The sequence below is a fragment of the Triticum aestivum genome, chromosome 4D, assembly GCF_018294505.1.
Source record: "Triticum aestivum cultivar Chinese Spring chromosome 4D, IWGSC CS RefSeq v2.1, whole genome shotgun sequence".
NCBI classification, from domain to species: domain Eukaryota; kingdom Viridiplantae; phylum Streptophyta; class Magnoliopsida; order Poales; family Poaceae; genus Triticum; species Triticum aestivum.
This window is the reverse complement of record NC_057805.1, coordinates 122,439,606-122,460,611: the sequence shown is the minus strand read 5'-3', so window position 1 is coordinate 122,460,611 and position 21,006 is coordinate 122,439,606. Positions and strand designations below refer to the sequence as shown.

Genomic DNA, 21,006 nt, shown 5'->3' with positions numbered 1-21,006 from the left:
CTTCCTGGTGGCGGAAATTTTAGAGGAAAATGTAAAGAAACTAACACCAACTGAAGCGGAAATTTCTCGATGGCTCTGGTGGTGTGCGAATTATTTCCGAAATAAAACAAGAGTTTGTCTAGGACACATCTAGATGTGACATAACTATGTCACATCTAACTTGACGTTCACTATGTTTATGGTCTGTTTTTTTTTGTCCCAACTTTTTTTTTTCCTTAGTGCTATGTTATTTGTGAAAGCTTAGATGTAAATTAGACAAACTGATAAAACAATATTGATTCATGACGTGCCTGCGACGGGGAAGCCGATTCCCCGGCGCGTGGACGGGAACATGGCGAACAAGAAGCTCCCCGCCGCTCCGGCAGACATGGGCACTGCGGCGAGCAGCTGCCTCGTCGTGGCGGACTCCACGGGGTAGAAGCACGCCACGACGTTGCTGTCCACCATGGCCACGGCCAGGAACACCACGAACGACAGCACCCCGTGCAGCACGTCCCTCGCGCGGAGCCGGTATCTCTCGTCCCGCGGCGGCATCTGCTGGGCGCCGTCGATGAGTCTCAGGCGACCGCTGGGCGTGACGAAGCCGTAGCGCACGGTGCCCGTCTCGTCGCGGTAGCTGTCGGTGAAGCAGAGGAGGAAGCACGAGAGGGCACAGGCGCCGATGAGGCAGCCGGTGAGCGCGCGGTTGGCGGCCGTGCAGCTGCCGTCGGCGGTGAAGGTCGGCGAGAGGAATTCGAAGGCCAGCACGGCTCCGGTGGGTAGGTGCTTCGCGAGGTCAGCGGTGCTGCTCAGGGCCTTGCCTACAACGGTTGTTGTTTGTGTCCGGCCGTCAGCGTTGCCGAGCAGTGGAGCCTGCTGCGCCGCCGGGGACGACTCGGGGTCGACGGCTGGCCGGGACGACATTGGATTAGGAGCAATGGGATTAATGGAGCTGTGCATTGCAGCCTTCGGATTTATCGCTCCAATTCGGTAGCACTTTACGTACCATGTGTGCAATGGAATATTTGTTCACGTGAACGTGATGAACAAGGCCTCGTTATGCTTGGACTGACCAAGCGAAGAACTTTTGTGACTTGCGATTTGAGACTACCTAAGAGCACCTTGGTGACTTGGGATTTGGGATTACCACATAGCATCTCTAGTCCTTCCTTGGAACTTAGGCCCCGTTTGGAACAAGGGAAAATCGCAGGAATTTTGGAGGATCGAATTCCTATTGAAGCTCCCGCGCCCCCGCGTCGTCTCCCTAGAGGCGGCTCGGGCGGGAACCCTAGCCGCCGCCGCTCGACCACCTTCCCTCGCCGCTGTCGGCAGACGTCGCCAGGCAAAGCCCGCCGGCGGCCGGCGGCGGGATTCATCCTCTCGCCCTGGGGTCTCTCCTGGCCTCGTCCTCCCCGTGCTGGATCTGGTGGAGGGCGTGCCTCTCGCCAGCTGCGCTGCGGTGCTGCTCCGCCGGCGATCCTCCTATCCCACGCCCCGGTGACGTCTCCGCTACTCTGCCGGCGGTCCTCCTTCCCCGCGCCCCAGTGACGTCTCCGATGCTCCTGCCCCCCCCCCCCCCCCCCCCCCCCGATCTTGCGGTGGCCATCGTGTCTCCCGCGAGCTGCGCTACAGGTGCTGCTCCCGCCGCTGGTCCACCTCTTCCCGGCGCCCTGGTGGTGGTGTCCCCCGGCCCCTTCCCCCAAAACCCAATCTCCGACTGCTTCTACTACTCGGTCGGCCCCTAACCTCCGCTCTTGCTGCAACCAGGCCCACCGGCGGCTGCCTCTCCCGGTGGCTTGGGCCAGCCACGCCTTGCTCTCTCTCGGGCTGGCTAGTGGCAGCGGATCTGGGCGGTTGGTGACGGCTCATATGTGAGCAGCGGGGTTGGGTTGGTGGTGTGACCGGGGGCGCCCGGTGTCTCCTTCGTCGACGACGGGCATATCTTGCCTCCCTACAGTAGCAACTCCAGACAGTGTTTTGATTTTCACATCTCCGAATCCTGATCCGGCGGCTTTGGGATTGTTCGGTCACAGGCCGAGGCGAAATCCCTGCACTCGTGCTGGCAACGGCGACACCTACCCTTCTTGAAGGCGCTGCCATGGCCTTCTCCGTGCCCATCTTCGAGCACGGGGGAAACCCTAGATCCGGCTTCGGGTCGGACAATGGCGGTGTCATGACGTCATCCCCTTCTTAAAGGCGTTGTCTTGGTTGCTCGCGGCGTCCCTGGTGTTGGATCTCGAGATGTTGGATGTCGTGCTTGGTGTGGGCTGCTTCTCCGGGCGTGTGAAGGAAATATGCCCTAGAGGCAATAATAAAGTTGTTATTTATATTTCCTTATATCATGATAAATGTTTATTATTCATGCTAGAATTGTATTAACCGGAAATTTAGTACATGTGTGAATACATAGACAAAGCAGAGTGTCCCTAGTATGCCTCTACTTGACTAGCTCGTTAATCAAAGATGGTTATGTTTCCTGACCATAGACATGTGTTGTCATTTGATGAATGGGATCACATCATTAGAGAATGATGTGATGGACAAGACCCATCCGTTAGCTTAGCATAATGATCGTTTAGTTCATTGCTATCGTTTTCATCATGACTTATACATGTTCCTCTGACTATGAGATTATGCAACTCCCGTTTGCTACTGGAATCAGCTAATTTGCCATCTGCCAGCTCTTTGCCGTCTGCTAGCTGACGACAAAGAAGCTCTTTGCCATCAGCTACCCAAAAGCAGACGGCAAAGAAAGGGCAGACGACAAAGAAGCTCTTTGCCGTCCGCCAGCAGATCTTTGTCGTCCGCTGGCGGACGGCAAAGAGTGAAGTGGCCCCCACCCCCCGCCCGTTTGGGAAAAACTTAATGGGCCACCTCTGGGCCACCTCTTTGCCGTCCGCTAGCAGACGGCAAAGAGGCAAAAAAGCGGACGACAAAGAGGGGCGGACGGCAAAGAGCTCACTACCTAACGGCCCGTACCCCCGCCCGTTACTCACTTCTTCTCTCCCTCGCCGTTTCTCTCCTCCCACCCCGCCGCCGCGCGCCGCCGCCCGCCGCGCGCCGCCGCCGCCCCGTCGCCCCCACCGCCCCGTCGCCCCCCCGTCCCGGCCCCCCACCGCCCGGGCCTGGCCCCCCGCCGCCCCGTCGCCCCGGGCCCCGTCGCCCCCACCGCCCCGTCGCCCCAGGCCGCCTCCTCCACCGCCCCGCCCCCCTCCTTCACCGGCCTCCTCCACCCCCCAGGTGAGCCCCCCTTTTTTCTGTTTTTTTCTGTTTTTTTCTTTTTAGTTTTAGTTTTAGTTTAGATTTAGTTTTAGTTGTAGTTTTAGGTTTAGTTTTAGTTTTAGGTTTAGTTTTAGGTTTAGTTTAGTTTGAGGAAAGAAGAAGAAGAAGAAAAAAGAGGAGAGGAGGAGAAGAAGAAGAGGAAAAAGGAAAGGAAGAAGAAGAAGAGGAGGAGGAGAAGAAAAAGAAGAAGAGGAAGAAGAAGAAGAAAAAGAGGAGAGGAGGAGGAGAAGAAGAAGAGGAAAAAGGAAAGGAAGAAGAAGAAGAGGAGGAGGAGAAGAAAAAAGAAGAAGAGGAAGAAGAAGAAGAAAAAAGAGGAGAGGAGGAGAAGAAGAAGAGGAAAAAGGAAAGGAAGAAGAAGAAGAGGAGGAGGAGAAAAAAAGAAGAAGAGGAAGAAAAGGAAGAATAGGAAGAAGAAGAAAAGGAAAAAAGAGGAAAAAAACCCCGACCCGACACGGCACCCCGACCCCGACCCGGCACCCCGACACGACACCCCGACCCCTAGACCCCGACCCCAACCCCGACCCCGGCACCCCGACCCCGACCCGACACCCCGACCCCGAGACGGCACCCCGACCCGACACCCCGACCCGGCACCCCGACCCGACACCCCGACCCCGAAGATGTCAAAAAATCGACCTCGTTCTCCGGACACCGTTCGGGTAGGAGCAAAGGCCCCGTTCGAAAATGAGTTTATTTTCATTCTATCTATTTTCCTAATATTATTTAATATTTTAATGCTTCATTTTTATTTATTTTGTTTCATTTTTATAATTTTTTCAATTCAACATTACTTCTGTTTTAATTTTTTTAAGAGAACAATTTCATTGTTTTTGATACTATTATTTATTGTCCACCTTTGTTTCGTTTTTTATTTCCTTTCCTAATTTTTAGAAATTTTTTTGCAAACATAATAGTATTAATTCGAAAATTCAATTTGCAAACAATAATTTAAAACCACGCAAACACACTCGATATTTCATCATAGTTTTCATAAATATTTTACATAATACTAGAAATTAAACTTGACTAAACTAAACAACATTAGGAAAATAATTAAACATTACTAAACGTTATTTCGAAAATAACCTAAACTAAACTACTCGTCCTCGACGCCGCCAAAGTCCATCTCGTCGTAGAGCCTGTGGCTGTCGTCGCCGTTGTCGCTGCTGCTATCGTCCAGGTCCACCACCGGCGCAGCCATCGAGTCGGCCACAGCGGCGTGGTAGCCGGGGAAGTCCGGCGGGTCCTCTGGGTGGACGGCGACCGGGGCGAGCTGCATGTACTCCTGCACGAGGGGTGGCGGCATCGGCGCGTTCTCCGACTCCCGGATCGCCGTCAGGTAGCCCGGCATGTCCTCCGGGTCGCCGGCCTCCGCCGCCAGCCGCCTGTACTCGGCCAGCAACGCCGGCTCAGGTTCCGGCGCCGGCTCTGGCGGAGGGGCGCAGCTGGACGACCCGGCGCCGTCCCGCGCGCGTGTGCGACGGTCGCCGCTGCCGAGGCGGTCAGCGCCGCGGTCACCGTCGAGGGGCCAGCGCGGTGCCGGCGGCCGCCTGCACGCGGTACGGCGCGACGCCGGCGGAGCGGGCACGGCGCCGGCGGCCGCCTGCACGCGGTACGGCGCGACGACCTCCTCGAAGGTGCGCCCGTCCCAGAGCTGATGCCGCCGTGCGCGGTTGTGTTTCGTCGGCGGGCGCGGGCCGGCGTACGCGTGGAGGCGGCGCAGGTGGTCGTCGGCGAGGCGGTCCGCCCAGCCGGGGTTGTTGGGGGCATACTGGGGGTCGGCGAGTTCCTCCGGCGAGAGGCGCGCCCTGTACAGGCCGACGGCGCGGGCGAAGAGGTGGGTGCCGACCTCGGGCACCGGCGCCACCGGCACGCCGTCGACGCTCAGGCGCCACCTCGCCGGGAGGCGCACGTCGGGAGCGGCGGGGATGACGAAGTGGGCGAGCTCCTCCGCCTCCTCGAGGGTCAAGGTGGAGCGGGCCATCGCCGGCGAGAGGGAGAGGTAGGGCGCAAGAGGGGCGATGCCGGCGGCAGGGGGAGAAGGAGAGGGAAGGCGAGGGGCGGTGTGAGAGCCACGGCGGGGCGAGGCGCTTTTTATAGGCGTGGTGGGCGGGGTGGGTGCCGGTGATCAATGCCGGGCCAGCCGGCGCAGAAGGCCAGGCGGCGGCGTGCGAATCGGCGCCGGCGATTAATGCCGGGCCAGCCGAGCGGTCAAGGGCGCAGAAGGCCAGGCGGCGGCGTGCGAATCGGCGCCGGCGATTAATGCCGAGCTGTCAAGGGCGCAGGAGGCCAGGCGTCGGCGTGCGCGGGCGGTCAAGCGGTGGCGTGCGCAGGCGGGCGTCGGGAGGTGGCGTGTGAATCGGCGCCGCCCGCGGACCGCCGCCGCCGATGGGACGTCTCACTGCGCCGGCGCCGATGGCAAAAAGCCATCAGCGGCAGACGGCAAAGAACCTGCCATCTAGTGACGTGTAGATGACATCATACGGCGGACAGCAAAGACCATAGAAATTTTGCCGTCAGCGGCGGACGGCAAAGGCCTGCCGTTAGCCACTTAACGGACTGACAGCGCAATTATTGCCGTCCGCTCTCTTTGCCGTCCGCCGCAGACGGCAAAGAGCCTTTGCCGTCCGCCGCCAGGAAGCGGACGGCAAAGCAGCTGTTTACCGTAGCCTACTTTGCCGGAGCCTTTTGCCGTCCGCGGCTGACGGCAAAGGCCTTTGCCGTCCGCCGTTCGAGCCTTTGCCGTCCACCATGGCAGACGGCAAAATAGCTGTTTCCTGTAGTGCTATCAAACGTCACAACGTAACTGGGTGATTATACAGATGCTCTACAGATGTCTCCGAAGGTGTTTATTGGGTTGGCATAGATCGAGATTAGGATTTGTCACTCCGTGTATCGGAGAGGTATCTATGGGCCCTCTGGGTAATGCACATCACTATAAGCCTTGCAAGCAATGTGATTAATGAGTTAGTCACGGGATGATGCATTACGGAACGAGTAAAGAGACTTGCCGGTAACGAGATTGAACTAGGTATGATGATACCGACGATCAAATCTCGGGCAAGTAACATACCGATGACAAAGGGAACAACGTATGTTGTTATGCGGTTTGACCGGTAAAGATCTTCGTAGAATATGTAGGAGCCAATATGAGCATCCAGGTTCCGCTATTGGTTATTGAGCGGAGATGTGTCTTGGTCATGTCTACATAGTTCTCAAACCCGTAGGGTCTGCACGCTTAACGTTCGATGACGATTTGTATTATGAGTTATGTGATTTGATGTGCCGAAGGTTGTTCGGAGTCCTGGATGAGATCACGGACATGACGAGGAGTCTCGAAATGGTCGAGACATAAAGATTGATACATTGGACCATGTTATTCGGACACCGGAAGTGTTCCGGATGGTTTCGAATAAAACCGGAGTGCCGGAGGGGTTACCGGAACCCCCCGGGGAAGTAATGGGCCTTAGTGGGCCTTAGAGTAGAGAGAGGGCAGCAGCCTGGAGATGCCCCCCCCCCAGGGGAGTCCGAATAGGACTAGGGGAGGGGGGCGCGGCCCCTCTTTCCCTCTCCCTCTCCCTCTGCTTCCTTCTTCTCCTACTTGGACTAGGAAAGGGGGAGCCGATTCCTACTTGGAGTAGGACTCTCCCCCTTGGGCACGCCTCTAGGGGCCGTCCGGCCTCCTCCCTCCCTCCTTTATATACGGGGGAAGGGGCACCCCATAGACACAAGTTGATCTTTAGCCCTAGAGGCAATAATAAATGGTTATTATTATATTTCTTTGTTCATGATAATTGTCTATTGTTCATGCTATAATTGTATTGTCCGGAAATCATAATACATGTGTGAATACATAGACCACAACGTGTCCCTAGTAAGCCTCTAGTTGACTAGCTCGTTGATCAACAGATAGTCATGGTTTCCTGACTATGGACATTGGATGTCATTGATAACGGGATCACATCATTAGGAGAATGATGTGATGGACAAGACCCAATCCTAAGCATAGCATAAAAGATCGTGTAGTTTCGTTTGCTAGAGCTTTTCCAATGTCAAGTATCTTTTCCTTAGACCATGAGATCGTGCAACTCCCGGATACCGTAAGAGTGCTTTGGGTGTGCCAAACGTCACAACGTAACTGGGTGACTATAAAGGTGCACTACGGGTATCTCCGAAAGTATCTGTTGGGTTGGCACGGATCGAGACTGGGATTTGTCACTCCGTATGACGGAGAGGTATCTCTGGGCCCACTCGGTAATGCATCATCATAATGAGCTCAATGTGACTAAGGCGTTAGTCACGGGATCATGCATTGCGGTACGAGTAAAGAGACTTGCCGGTAACGAGATTGAACAAGGTATTGGGATACCGACGATCGAATCTCGGGCAAGTAACATACCGATTGACAAAGGGAATTGCATACGGGATTGATTGAATCCTCGACACCGTGGTTCATCCGATGAGATCATCGTGGAGCATGTGGGAGCCAACATGGGTATCCAGATCCCGCTGTTGGTTATTGACCGGAGAGGCGTCTCGGTCATGTCTGCATGTCTCCCGAACCCGTAGGGTCTACACACTTAAGGTTCGGTGACGCTAGGGTTGTAGAGATATATGTATGCGGAAACCCGAAAGTTGTTCGGAGTCCCGGATGAGATCCCGGACGTCACGAGAGGTTCCGGAATGGTCCGGAGGTGAAGAATTATATATAGGAAGTCAAGTTTCGGCCACCGGGAAAGTTTCGGGGGTTACCGGTATTGTACCGGGACCACCGGAAGGGTCCCGGGGGTCCACCGGGTGGGGCCACCTATCCCGGAGGGCCCCGTGGGCTGAAAGTGCAAGGGAACCAGCCCTTAGTGGGCTGGGGCGCCCCCCTTGGGCCTCCCCCCATGCGCCTAGGGTTGGGAACCCTAGGGTGGGGGGGTTCCCCCTTGCCTTGGGGGGCAAGGCAACCCCTTCCCCCCTTTGGCCGCCGCCCCCCCATGAGATCTCATCTCTAGGGCCGGCGCCCCCCCCAGGGGGCCTATATAAAGGGGGGAGGGAGGGCAGCCACCTACAGCCTTGGGCGCCTCCCTCTCCCCCTGTTACACCTCTCCGTCTCGCAGAAGCTCGGCGAAGCCCTGCCGAGACCCGCTACATCCACCACCACGCCGTCGTGCTGCTGGATCTCCATCAACCTCTCCTTCCCCCTTGCTGGATCAAGAAGGAGGAGACGTCGCTGCACCGTACGTGTGTTGAACGCGGAGGTGCCGTCCGTTCGGCACTCGGTCATCGGTGATTTGGATCACGGCGAGTACGACTCCGTCATCCACGTTCATTGGAACGCTTCCGCTCGCGATCTACAAGGGTATGTAGATGCACTCCCTTCCCCTCGTTGCTAGTACACTCCATAGATGCATCTTGGTGAGCGTAGGAAAAATTTTAAATTATGCTACGATTCCCAACAGTGGCATCATGAGCCAGGCCTATGCGTAGTTACTATGCACGAGTAGAACACAAAGCAGTTGTGGGCGTTGAGTTTGCCAATTCTTCTTGCCGCTACTAGTCGTTTCTTGTTCCGGCGGCATTGTAAGATGAAGCGGCCCGGACCGACCTTACACGTACGCTTACGTGAGACAGGTTCCACCGACTGACATGCACTAGTTGCATAAGGTGGCTAGCGGGTGTCTGTCTCTCCTACTTTAGTCGGAACGGATTCGATGAAAAGGTCCTTATGAAGGATAAATAGAAATTGGCAAATCACGTTGTGGTCTTACGTAGGTAAGAAAACGTTCTTGCTAGAAACCTACAAACCACGTAAAAACTTGCAACTCCAATTAGAGGACGTCTAACTTGTTTTTGCAGCAAGTGCTATGTGATGTGATATGGCCAGAAGATGTGATGAATGATATATGTGATGTATGAGATTGATCATATTCTTGTAATAGGAATCACGACTTGCATGTCGATGAGTATGACAACCGGCAGGAGCCATAGGAGTTGTCTTTATTATTTTATATGACCTGCGTGTCATTGAATAACGCCATGTAAATTACTTTACTTTGTTGCTAAACGTGTTAGCCATAGAAGTAGAAGTAATCGTTGGCGTGACGACTTCATGAAGACACAATGATGGAGATCATGATGATGGAGATCATGGTGTCATGCCGGTGACGAAGATGATCATGGTGCCCCGAAGATGGAGATCAAAGGAGCGTGATGATATTGGCCATATCATGTCACTATTTGATTGCATGTGATGTTTATCATGTTTTTGCATCTTATTTGCTTAGAACGACGGTAGTGAGTAAGATGATCCCTTACAATAATTTCAAGAAAGTGTTCACCCTAACTGTGCACCGTTGCGAAGGTTCGTTGTTTCGAAGCACCACGTGATGATCGGGTGTGATAGATTCTAACGTTCGAATACAACGGGTGTTGACGAGCCTAGCATGTACAGACATGGCCTCGGAACACACGCAATACACTTAGGTTGACTTGACGAGCCTAGCATGTACAGACATGGCCTCGGAACACGGAGGACCGAAAGGTCGAGCATGAGTCGTATAGAAGATACGATCAACATGGAGATGTTCACCGATCTTGACTAGTCCGTCTCACGTGATGATCGGACACGGCCTAGTTAAACTCGGATCATGTTTCACTTAGATGACTAGAGGGATGTCTATCTGAGTGGGAGTTCATTAAATAATTTGATTAGATGAACTTAATTATCATGAACTTAGTCTAAAATCTTTACACTATGTCTTGTAGATCAAATGGCCAACGTTGTCCTCAATTTCAACGCGTTCCTAGAGAAAACCAAGCTGAAAGATGATGGCAGCAACTATACGGACTGGGTTCGGAACCTGAGGATCATCCTCATAGTAGCCAAGAAAGATTATGTCTTAGAAGCACCGCTAGGTGATGCACCAATCCTAGAAAACCAAGACGTTATGAACGCTTGGCAGCAGCGTGCTGATGATTACTCCCTCATTCAGTGCGGCATGCTTTACAGCCTAGAACCGGGTCTCCAAAAGCGTTTTGAGAAACATGGAGCATATGAGATGTTCGAGGAGCTGAAACTGGTTTTTCAAGCTCATGCCCGGGTCGAGAGATATGATGTCTCCGACAAGTTCTTCAGCTGTAAGATGGAGGAGAATAGTTTTGTTAGTGAGCACATACTCAGAATGTCTGGGTTGCACAACCGCTTGACTCAGCTGGGAGTTAATCTCCCGGATGACGCGGTCATTGACAGAATCCTCCAGTCGCTTCCACCAAGCTACAAGAGCTTTGTGATGAACTACAATATGCAGGGGATGGAAAAGACCATTCCTGAGGTATATTCAATGCTGAAATCAGCGGGAGGGGAGATCAGAAAAGAACATCAAGTGTTGATGGTGAATAAAACCACTAAGTTCAAGAAGGGCAAGGGTAAGAAGAATTTCAAGAAGGACGGCAAGGGAGTTGCCGCGCCCGGTAAGCCAGTTACTGGGAAGAAGTCGAAGAATGGACCCAAGCCTGAAACTGAGTGCTTTTATTGCAAGGGAAGTGGTCACTGGAAGCGGAACTGCCCCAAATACTTAGCGGACAAGAAGGCCGGCAACACCAAAGGTATATGTGATATACATGTAATTGATGTGTACCTTACCAGTACTCGTAGTAGCTCCTGGGTATTTGATACCGGTGCGGTTGCTCATATTTGTAACTCAAAACAGGAACTACAGAATAAACGGAGACTGGCAAAGGACGAGGTGACGATGCGCGTCGGGAATGGTTCCAAGGTCGATGTGATCGCTGTCGGCACGCTACCTCTGCATCTACCCACGGGATTAGTTTTAAACCTCAATAATTGTTATTTAGTGCCAGCTTTGAGCATGAACATTGTATCTGGATCTCGTTTAATTCGAGATGGCTACTCATTTAAATCCGAGAATAATGGTTGTTCTGTTTATTTGAGAGATATGTTTTATGGTCATGCCCCGCTGGTCAATGGTTTATTTTTGATGAATCTCGAACGTGATGTTACACATATTCATAGTGTGAATACCAAAAGATGTAAAGTTGATAACGATAGTCCCACATACTTGTGGCACTGCCGCCTTGGTCACATTGGTGTCAAGCGCTTGCAGATGGACTTTTGGAGTCTCTTGATTACGAATCATTTGACACGTGCGAACCATGCCTCATGGGTAAGATGACCAAGACTCCGTTCTCCGGAACAATGGAGCGAGCAACCAACTTATTGGAAATCATACATACCGATGTGTGCGGTCCAATGAGTGTTGAGGCTCGCGGAGGATATCGTTATGTTCTCACTCTCACTGATGATTTAAGTAGATATGGGTATGTCTACCTAATGAAACACAAGTCTGAAACCTTTGAAAAGTTCAAGGAATTTCAGAGTGAAGTCCAGAATCAACGTGACAGGAAAATAAAATTCTTACGATCAGATCGTGGTGGAGAATATTTAAGTCACGAATTTGGTACACACTTAAGGAAACGTGGAATAGTTTCACAACTCACGCCGCCTGGAACACCTCAGAGAAACGGTGTGTCCGAACGTCGTAATCGCACTCTATTGGATATGGTGCGATCTATGATGTTTCTTACCGATTTACCGCTCTCATTTTGGGGTTATGCTTTAGAGACTGCCGCATTCACTTTAAATAGGGCACCGTCTAAATCCGTTGAGACGACACCGTATGAATTATGGTTTGGGAAGAAACCTAAGCTGTCGTTTCTAAAAGTTTGGGGATGCGATGCTTATGTCAAGAAACTTCAACCTGAAAAGCTCGAACCCAAATCGGAAAAATGCGTCTTCATAGGATACCCTAAGGAAACTATTGGGTATACCTTCTACCTCAGATCCGAAGGCAAGATCTTCGTTGCCAAGAACGGGTCCTTTCTGGAGAAGGAGTTTCTCTCGAAAGAATTGAGTGGGAGGAAAGTGGAACTTGATGAGGTGATAGTCACCCCTTCCGAACCGGAAAGTAGCGCAGCGCGGGAAAATGTTCCTGTGGTGCCTACACCGACTGGGGAGGAAGTTAATGATGATGATCATGAAGCTTCGGATCAAGTTACCGAACTTCGTAGGTCCACAAGGACGCGTTCCGCACCAGAGTGGTACGGTAACCCTGTCCTGAAAATCATGTTGTTAGACAACGGTGAACCTTCGAACTATGAAGAAGCGATGGCGGGCCCGGATTCCGACAAATGGCTAGAAGCCATGAAATCCGAGATAGGATCCATGTATGAAAACAAAGTATGGACTTTGACTGACTTGCCCGATGAGCGGCGAGCCATAGAAAACAAATGGATCTTTAAGAAGAAGACGGACGCAGATGGTAATGTGACCATCTACAAAGCTCGACTTGTCGCTAAGGGTTATCGACAAGTTCAAGGGGTTGACTATGATGAGACTTTCTCACCCGTAGCGAAGCTGAAGTCCGTCCGAATCATGTTAGCAATTGCCGCATACTATGATTATGAGATATGGCAGATGGACGTCAAAACGGCATTCCTTAACGGCTTCCTTAAGGAAGAGTTGTATATGATGCGGCCGGAAGGTTTTGTCGATCCTAAGAATGCTAACAAAGTATGCAAGCTCCAGCGCTCAATCTATGGGCTGGTGAAAGCATCTTGGAGTTGGAACATTCGCTTTGATGAGATGATCAAAGCGTTTGGGTTTACACAGACTTATGGAGAAGCCTGTGTTTACAAGAAAGTGAGTGGGAGCTCTGTAGCATTTCTCATATTATATGTGGATGACATACTATTGATGGGAAATGATATAGAATTCTTGGAAAGTATAAAGGCCTATTTGAATAAGTGTTTTTCAATGAAGGACCTTGGAGAAGCTGCTTATATATTAGGCATCAAGATCTATAGAGATAGATCAAGACGCCTCATTGGTCTTTCACAGAGTACATACCTTGACAAGATATTGAAGAAGTTCAATATGGATCAGTCCAAGAAGGGGTTCTTACCTGTATTGCAAGGTGTGCAATTGAGCACGGCTCAATGTCCGACCACGGCAGAAGATATAGAAAATATGAGTGTCATCCCCTATGCCTCGGCCATAGGGTCTATTATGTATGCCATGCTGTGTACCAGACCTGATGTAAACCTTGCCGTAAGTTTGGTAGGAAGATACCAAAATAATCCCGGCATGGAACACTGGACAGCGGTCAAGAATATCCTGAAGTACCTGAAAACGACTAAGGATATGTTTCTCGTTTATGGAGGTGACGAAGAGCTCGTCGTAAAGGGTTACGTCGACGCTAGCTTCGACACAGATCTGGATGACTCGAAGTCACAAACCGGATACGTGTATATTTTGAATGGAGGAGCAGTAAGCTGGTGCAGTTGCAAGCAAAGCGTCGTGGCGGGATCTACATGTGAAGCGGAGTACATGGCAGCCTCGGAGGCAGCACAGGAAGCAGTCTGGATGAAGGAGTTCATTACCGACCTAGGGGTGATTCCCAATGCGTCGGGCCCGATGACTCTCTTCTGTGACAACACTGGAGCTATTGCCCTTGCGAAGGAGCCCAGGTTTCACAGGAAGACCAGGCATATCAAGCGTCGCTTCAACTCCATTCGTGAAAGTGTTCAAAATGGAGACATAGATATTTGTAAAGTACATACGGACCTGAATGTAGCAGATCCGTTGACTAAACCTCTCCCTAGGGCAAAACATGATCAACACCAGGACGCAATGGGTGTTCGATTCATCACAATGTAACTAGATTATTGACTCTAGTGCAAGTGGGAGACTGTTGGAAATATGCCCTAGAGGCAATAATAAATGGTTATTATTATATTTCTTTGTTCATGATAATTGTCTATTGTTCATGCTATAATTGTATTGTCCGAAAATCGTAATACATGTGTGAATACATAGACCACAACGTGTCCCTAGTAAGCCTCTATTTGACTAGCTCATTGATCAACAGATAGTCATGGTTTCCTGACTATGGACATTGGATGTCATTGATAACGGGATCACATCATTAGGAGAATGATGTGATGGACAAGACCCAATCCTAAGCATAGCATAAAAGATCGTGTAGTTTCGTTTGCTAGAGCTTTTCCAATGTCAAGTATCTTTTCCTTAGACCATGAGATCGTGCAACTCCCGGATACCGTAAGAGTGCTTTGGGTGTGCCAAACGTCACAACGTAACTGGGTGACTATAAAGGTGCACTACGGGTATCTTCGAAAGTGTCTGTTGGGTTGGCACGGATCGAGACTGGGATTTGTCACTCCGTGTGACGGAGAGGTATCTCTGGGCCCACTCGGTAATGCATCATCATAATGAGCTCAATGTGACTAAGGCGTTAGTCACGGGATCATGCATTGCGGTACGAGTAAAGAGACTTGCCGGTAACGAGATTGAACAAGGTATTGGGATACCGACGATCGAATCTCGGGCAAGTAACATACCGATTGACAAAGGGAATTGCATACGGGATTGATTGAATCCTCGACACCGTGGTTCATCCGATGAGATCATCGTGGAACATGTGGGAGCCAACATGGGTATCCAGATCCCGCTGTTGGTTATTGACCGGAGAGGCGTCTCGGTCATGTCAGCATGTCTCCCGAACCCGTAGGGTGTACACACTTAAGGTTCGGTGACGCTAGGGTTGTAGAGATATATGTATGCGGAAACCCGAAAGTTGTTTGGAGTCCCGTATGAGATCCCGGACGTCACGAGAGGTTCCGAAATGGTCCGGAGGTGAAGAATTATATATAGGAAGTCCAGTTTCGGCCACCGGGAAAGTTTCGGGGGTTACCGGTATTGTACCGGGACCACCGGAAGGGTCCCGGGGATCCACCTGGTGGGGCCACCTATCCCGGAGGGGCCCATGGGCTGAAAGTGGAAGGGAACCAGCCCCTGGTGGGCTGGGCGCCCCCCCATGGGCCTCCCCCCATGCGCCTAGGGTTGGGAACCCTAGGGTGGGGGGTTCCCCCTTGCCTTGGGGGGCAAGGCAACCCTTCCCCCCCTTTGGCCGCCGCCCCCCCCCCCATGAGATCTCATCTCTAGGGCCGGCGCCCCCCCAGGGGTCCTATATAAAGGGGGGGAGGGAGGGCAGCAACCTACAGCCTTGGGCGCCTCCCTCCTCCCCTGCAACACCTCACTCTCTCTCTCGCAGAAGCTCGGCGAAGCCCTGCCGGAGACCCGCTACATCCACCACCACGCCGTCGTGCTGCTGGATCTGCATCAACCTCTCCTTCCCCCTTGTTGGATCAAGAAGGAGGAGGCGTCGCTGCACTGTACGTGTGTTGAACGCGGAGGTGCCGTCCGTTCGGCACTCGGTCATCGGTGATTTGGATCACGGCGAGTACGACTCCGTCATGCACGTTCATTGGAACGCTTCCACTCGCGATCTACAAGGGTATGTAGATGCACTCCCTTCCCCTCGTTGCTAGTACACTCCATAGATGCATCTTGGTGAGCGTAGGAATTTTTTTAAATTATGCTACGATTCCCAACAAGGGGCACCCCATAGACACAAGTTGATCTTTAGCTGTGTGCGGTGTCCCCCTCCACAGTTTTACACCTCGGTCATATCGAGTTTTGCAGAGATGTGAATAAACTAATCTTGTCTTGAATTGGGAGAAGTGCCACTTTATGGTTAATGAAGGTATTGTCTTGGGGCATAAAATTTCTAAAAGAGGTATTGAAGTTGATAAAGCTAAAGTTGATGCTATTGAAAAGATGCCGTGTCCTAAGGACATCAAAGGTATAAGAAGTTTCCTTGGTCATGTCGGTTTTTATAGGAGCTTCATTAAAGACTTCTCAAAAATTTCTAGGCCTCTGACTAATCTCTTACAAAAATATGTTCCTTTTTTTTTGATGATGATTGTGTAGAAGCATTTGAAATACTTAAGAAAGCCTTGATTTCTACACCTATTGTTCAGCCTCCTGATTGGAAATTACCCTTTGAAATTATGTGTGATGCTACTGATTATGCTGTAGGTGTTGTTCTAGGACAAAGAGTTGATAAGAAATGAAATGTTATTCAATATGCTAGTAAAACTCTAGACAGTGCCCAAAGAAATTATGCTACTACTGAAAAAGAATTTTTAGCAGTTGTATTTGCTTGTGATAAGTTCAGACCTTATATTGTTGATTCTAAAGTAACTGTTCACACTGATCATGCTGCTATTAAATGTCTTATAAAAAGAAAGATGCTAAACCTAGACTTATTAGATGGGTTCTCCTACTACAAGAATTTGATTTGCATATTATAGATAGAAAGGGAGCTGAGAACCCCGTTGCAGACAACTTATCTAGGTTAGAGAATGTTCTTGATGACCCACTACCTATTGATGATAGCTTTCCTGATGAACAATTAGCTATCATAAATGCTTCTTGTACTGCTCCATGGTATGCTGGTTATGCTAATTACATTGTTGCTAAATTTATACCACATAGTTTCACATACCAGCAAAAGAAAGAGTTTTTCTATGATTTAAGCCATTACTTCTGGGATGACCCACACCTTTATAAAGAAGGAGTAGATGGTGTTATTAGACGTTGTGTACCTGAGCATGAACAGGAACAGATCCTACGCAAGTGTCACTCCGAGGCTTATGGGGGGCACCATGCTGGAGATAGAACTACGCATAAGGTATTGCAATCCGATTTTTATTGGCCTGCTCTTTTCAAAGATGCCCGTAAGTTTGTCTTGTACTGTGATGAATGTCAAAGAATTGGTAATATTAGTAGACGTCAAGAAATGTCTATGAACTATTCACTTGTTATTGAACCATTTGATGTTTGGGGCTTTGATTATATGGGACCGTTTCCTTCCTCTAATGGGTATACACATATTTTAGTTCCTGTTGATTACGTTACTAAGTGGGTAGAAGCTATACCAACTAGTAGTGCTGATCATAACACCTCTATTAAGATGCTTAAAGAAGTTATTTTTCCGAGGTTTGGAGTCCCTAGATACTTAATGACTGATGGTGGCTCACATTTTATTCTTGGTGCTTTTCGTAAAATGCTTGCTAAGTATGATGTTAATCATAGAATTGCATCTCCATACCACTCACAGTCTAGTGGTCAAGTAGAATTGACTAATAGGGAGATCAAATTAATTTTGCAAAAGACTGTTCATAGATCTAGAAAGAATTGGTCCAGGAAACTCGATGATGCATTATGGGCCTATAGAACTGCATATAAAAATCCTATGGGTATGTCTCTGTATAAAATGGTTTATGGAAAAGCATGTCATTACCTCTCGAACTAGAACATAAGGCATATTGGGCCAGTAAAGAGCTCAATTATGATTTCAAACTTGCCGGTGAGAAGAGACTACTTGACATTAGCTCACTTGATGAATGGAGAACCCAGGCCTATGAGAATGCCAAACTATTTAAAGAAAAAGTTAAAAGATGGCATGACAAAAGGATACAAAAGCGTGAGTTTAATGTAGGTGACTATGTCTTGCTATACAACTCTCGTTTAAGATTTTTTGTAGGAAAACTCCTCTCTAAATGGGAAGGTCCTTACGTTATCGAGGAGGTCTATCGCTTCGGTGCCATAAAAATCAACAACTTCGAAGACACAAATCCAAAGGTGGTGAACGGTCAAAGAATCAAACATTATATCTCGGTAATCCAATAAATGTTGAAACTAATGTTATTGAGACCGTAACCCTGGAGGAATATATAAGGGACACTTTCCAGAACGTTTCAGACTCCGAAAAGGAATAGGTATGTGGTACGGTAAGTAAACCGACTCCAAAACAGTTCTAATGGCAATTTTTCTCCGTTTTGGAATATTTAAGAAAATAGGAAAATAAGAAGTAGTCCGAAAGGTACACGAGGCATCCACGAGGGTGGAGGGCGCGCCCCCTGCCTCGTGGGCACCTCGTGTGCTCTCCGGGCTCCGTTTTCTTGCATGATACTTCTTTTGGTCGGTAAAAATTCATTTATATAATCTCCCGAAGGTTTTGACCACCGTACCACGCAAATATCCTCTGTTTTTGTTTCGAGCTGTTTCTGCAGCAAATTTAGAGCAAGATGTCATCTCAAGACTCTGACGGAGAGAGCTATGTCTCACATCTCATTGCTGACCCAAAGACCTATGGGGACCTATCTCCTTGTGGTCGAACTACGGATGATGAGGAGGATGCTCATTTGAGGAGGATCAATGATTCAAGTTTGGAGGAGGAGGATGTTCCTCTACCTCGCCCTGGGGATATGCACGTGAAGTTCAAGAAGTCTAGTCTCCCTAAGAGGGCTAAACTGTCTAACAACCAATCTATTCCTTCTCGTTTTCGGCAGAAAAGCAAAGGATATTTATGCGATAAGATCTTGAAGCTGGAATCGGAGGTCGATGATTTAAAGGAGGAAATTGCTCTTCTCAATTACAATATGAAAAAGCTGAAGGCACAATTGTCATCATCATCACCATCTCCTTCACCTCCGAAGAAAGAGACATAAACACATGGGTATGGGCACTCCCCTTGGCAACTGCCAAGCTTGGGGGAGGTGCCCCGGTATCGTATCACCATCACACTTCTATCTTTACCGTTTTTCTTAGTTTGCTCCTTTTGGTAATATCTTGATCTAGTAGAATAAAGTTTTAGTATGATCTAGTTTGAGTTATGCTTTATGATCCTTCTATGTAATCGAGTTCGTGAGCTATATATAATAAAGAATAGTTTTGAGTCAAGGGCTTGATTATCTTGCTATGATCTTGAGGGAATAAAAATAAAAGAGAAGAGAAAGAGTAAAAAGAATTAAAGAGATCATATTGATCTTATGGAGAGTAATGACTTCACATATAAAGAGTATGATGAATAAAAGTTGTTGAGAGTTGACAAACATAGTTTTGGTCATCGTTGCAATTAATAGGAAGTAATAAAGAAAGAGAGGTTCTCACATATAAATATACTATCTTGGACATTTTTTATGATTGTGAGCACCCATGAAAATATGACATGCTAAAAAGTTGATGTTGGACAAGGAAGACAACGTAATGGGTTATGTTTTCTTATATCCGAAATAAAGTATATTGTCATGGATCATCCAACATGTTGGGCTTGCCTTTCCCCCTCATGCTAGCCAAATTCTTTGCACCAAGTAGAGATACTACTTGTGCTTCTGAATATCCTTAAACCCGGTTTTGCCATGAGAGTCCACCATACCTACCTATGGATTGAGTAAGATCCTTCAAGTAAGTTGTCATTGTTGCATGCAATAAAAATTGCTCCCTAAATATGTATGATCTATTAGTGTGGAGAAAATAAGCTTTATACGATCTTGTGATATGGAAGCAATAAAAGCGACAGACTGCATAATAAAGGTCCCTATCACAAGTGGCAATATAAAGTGACGTTCTTTCGCATTAAGATTTTGTGCATCCAACCATAAAAGCACATGATAACCTATGCTTCCCTCTGCGAAGGGCCTATCTTTTATTTTTGCTTTATGTCTTATGCAAGAGTTGCGGTGATCTTCACCTTTCCTTTTTACACTTCATCCTTTGGCAAGCACATTGTGTAGGAAAGATCCTGATATATATATCCAATTGAATGTAAGTTATCATGAACTATTATTGTTGACATTACCCTTGAGGTAAAAGGTTGGGAGGCAACACTATAAGCCCCTATATTTCTCTGTGTCCAATTAAAACTCCATACCCATAAGTATTGCGTGAGTGTTAGCAATTGTGAAATACTAAATGATAGTTGAGTATGTGGACTTGCTGAAAAGCTCTTATATTGACTCTTTTTGATGTTATGATAAATTGCAATTGCTTCAATGACCGAGATCATAGTTTGTTAGTTTTCAATGAAGTTTCTGATTCATACTTGACATTGTGAATAGATTATTACTTTAGCATAAGAAAACATATGACAATATATATATATATATATATTGCTGTTATAAGAATGATCATGATGCCCTCATGTCCATATTTTATTTTTATCGACACCTCTATCTCTAAACATGTGGACATATTTTTCGATATCGGCTTCCGCTTGTGGACAAGCGAGGTCTAAGCTTGGGAGAGTTGATACGTCCATTTTGCATCATGCTTTTATATCGATATTTATCGCATTATGGGATGTTATTACACATTATGTCACAATACTTATGCCTTTTCTCTCTTATTTTACAAGATTTACATGAAGAGGGAGAATGCCGGCAGCTGGAATTCTGGCTGGAAAAGGAGCAAATATTATAGACCTATTCTGCACAATTCCAAAAGTCCCGAAACTCCACGGAAGTCAGTTTTGGAATATATTAAAAATATTGGGCGAAGAAAGCACCAGAGGGGGCCACACCCTGTCCACGAGGGTGGGGGCGCGCCCTACCCCCCTGGGCGCGCCCCCTGCCTCGTGGGTGTTGGAAATATGCCCTAGAGGCAATAATAAATGGTTATTATTATATTTCTTTGTTCATGATAATAGTCTATTATTCATGCTATAATTGTATTGTCCGGAAATCGTAATACATGTGTGAATGCATAGACCACAACGTGTCCCTAGTGAGCCTCTAGTTGACTAGCTCGTTGATCAACAGATAGTCATGGTTTCCTGACTATGGACATTGGATGTCATTGATAACGGGATCACATCATTAGGATAATGATGTGATGGACAAGACCCAATCCTAAGCATAGCATAAAAGATCGTGTAGTTTCGTTTGCTAGAGCTTTTCCAATGTCAAGTATCTTTTCCTTAGACCATGAGATCGTGCAACTCCCGGATACCGTAGGAGTGCTTTGGGTGTGCCAAA

General features: G+C 48.6%; 1 protein-coding gene across 1 annotated transcript; it reads right to left on the bottom strand.

Moving 5' to 3' along the window:
* Positions 1 to 247: 247 nt before the first annotated feature.
* LOC123099776 (protein DMP6-like) lies at positions 248 to 1,541 on the bottom strand. The gene has a single exon (XM_044521869.1). It carries the CDS (start codon positions 937 to 939, stop codon positions 280 to 282), a length of 660 nt encoding a protein of 219 aa, XP_044377804.1. The 5' UTR covers positions 940 to 1,541; the 3' UTR covers positions 248 to 279.
* Between the last annotated feature and the right edge of the window lie 19,465 nt (positions 1,542 to 21,006).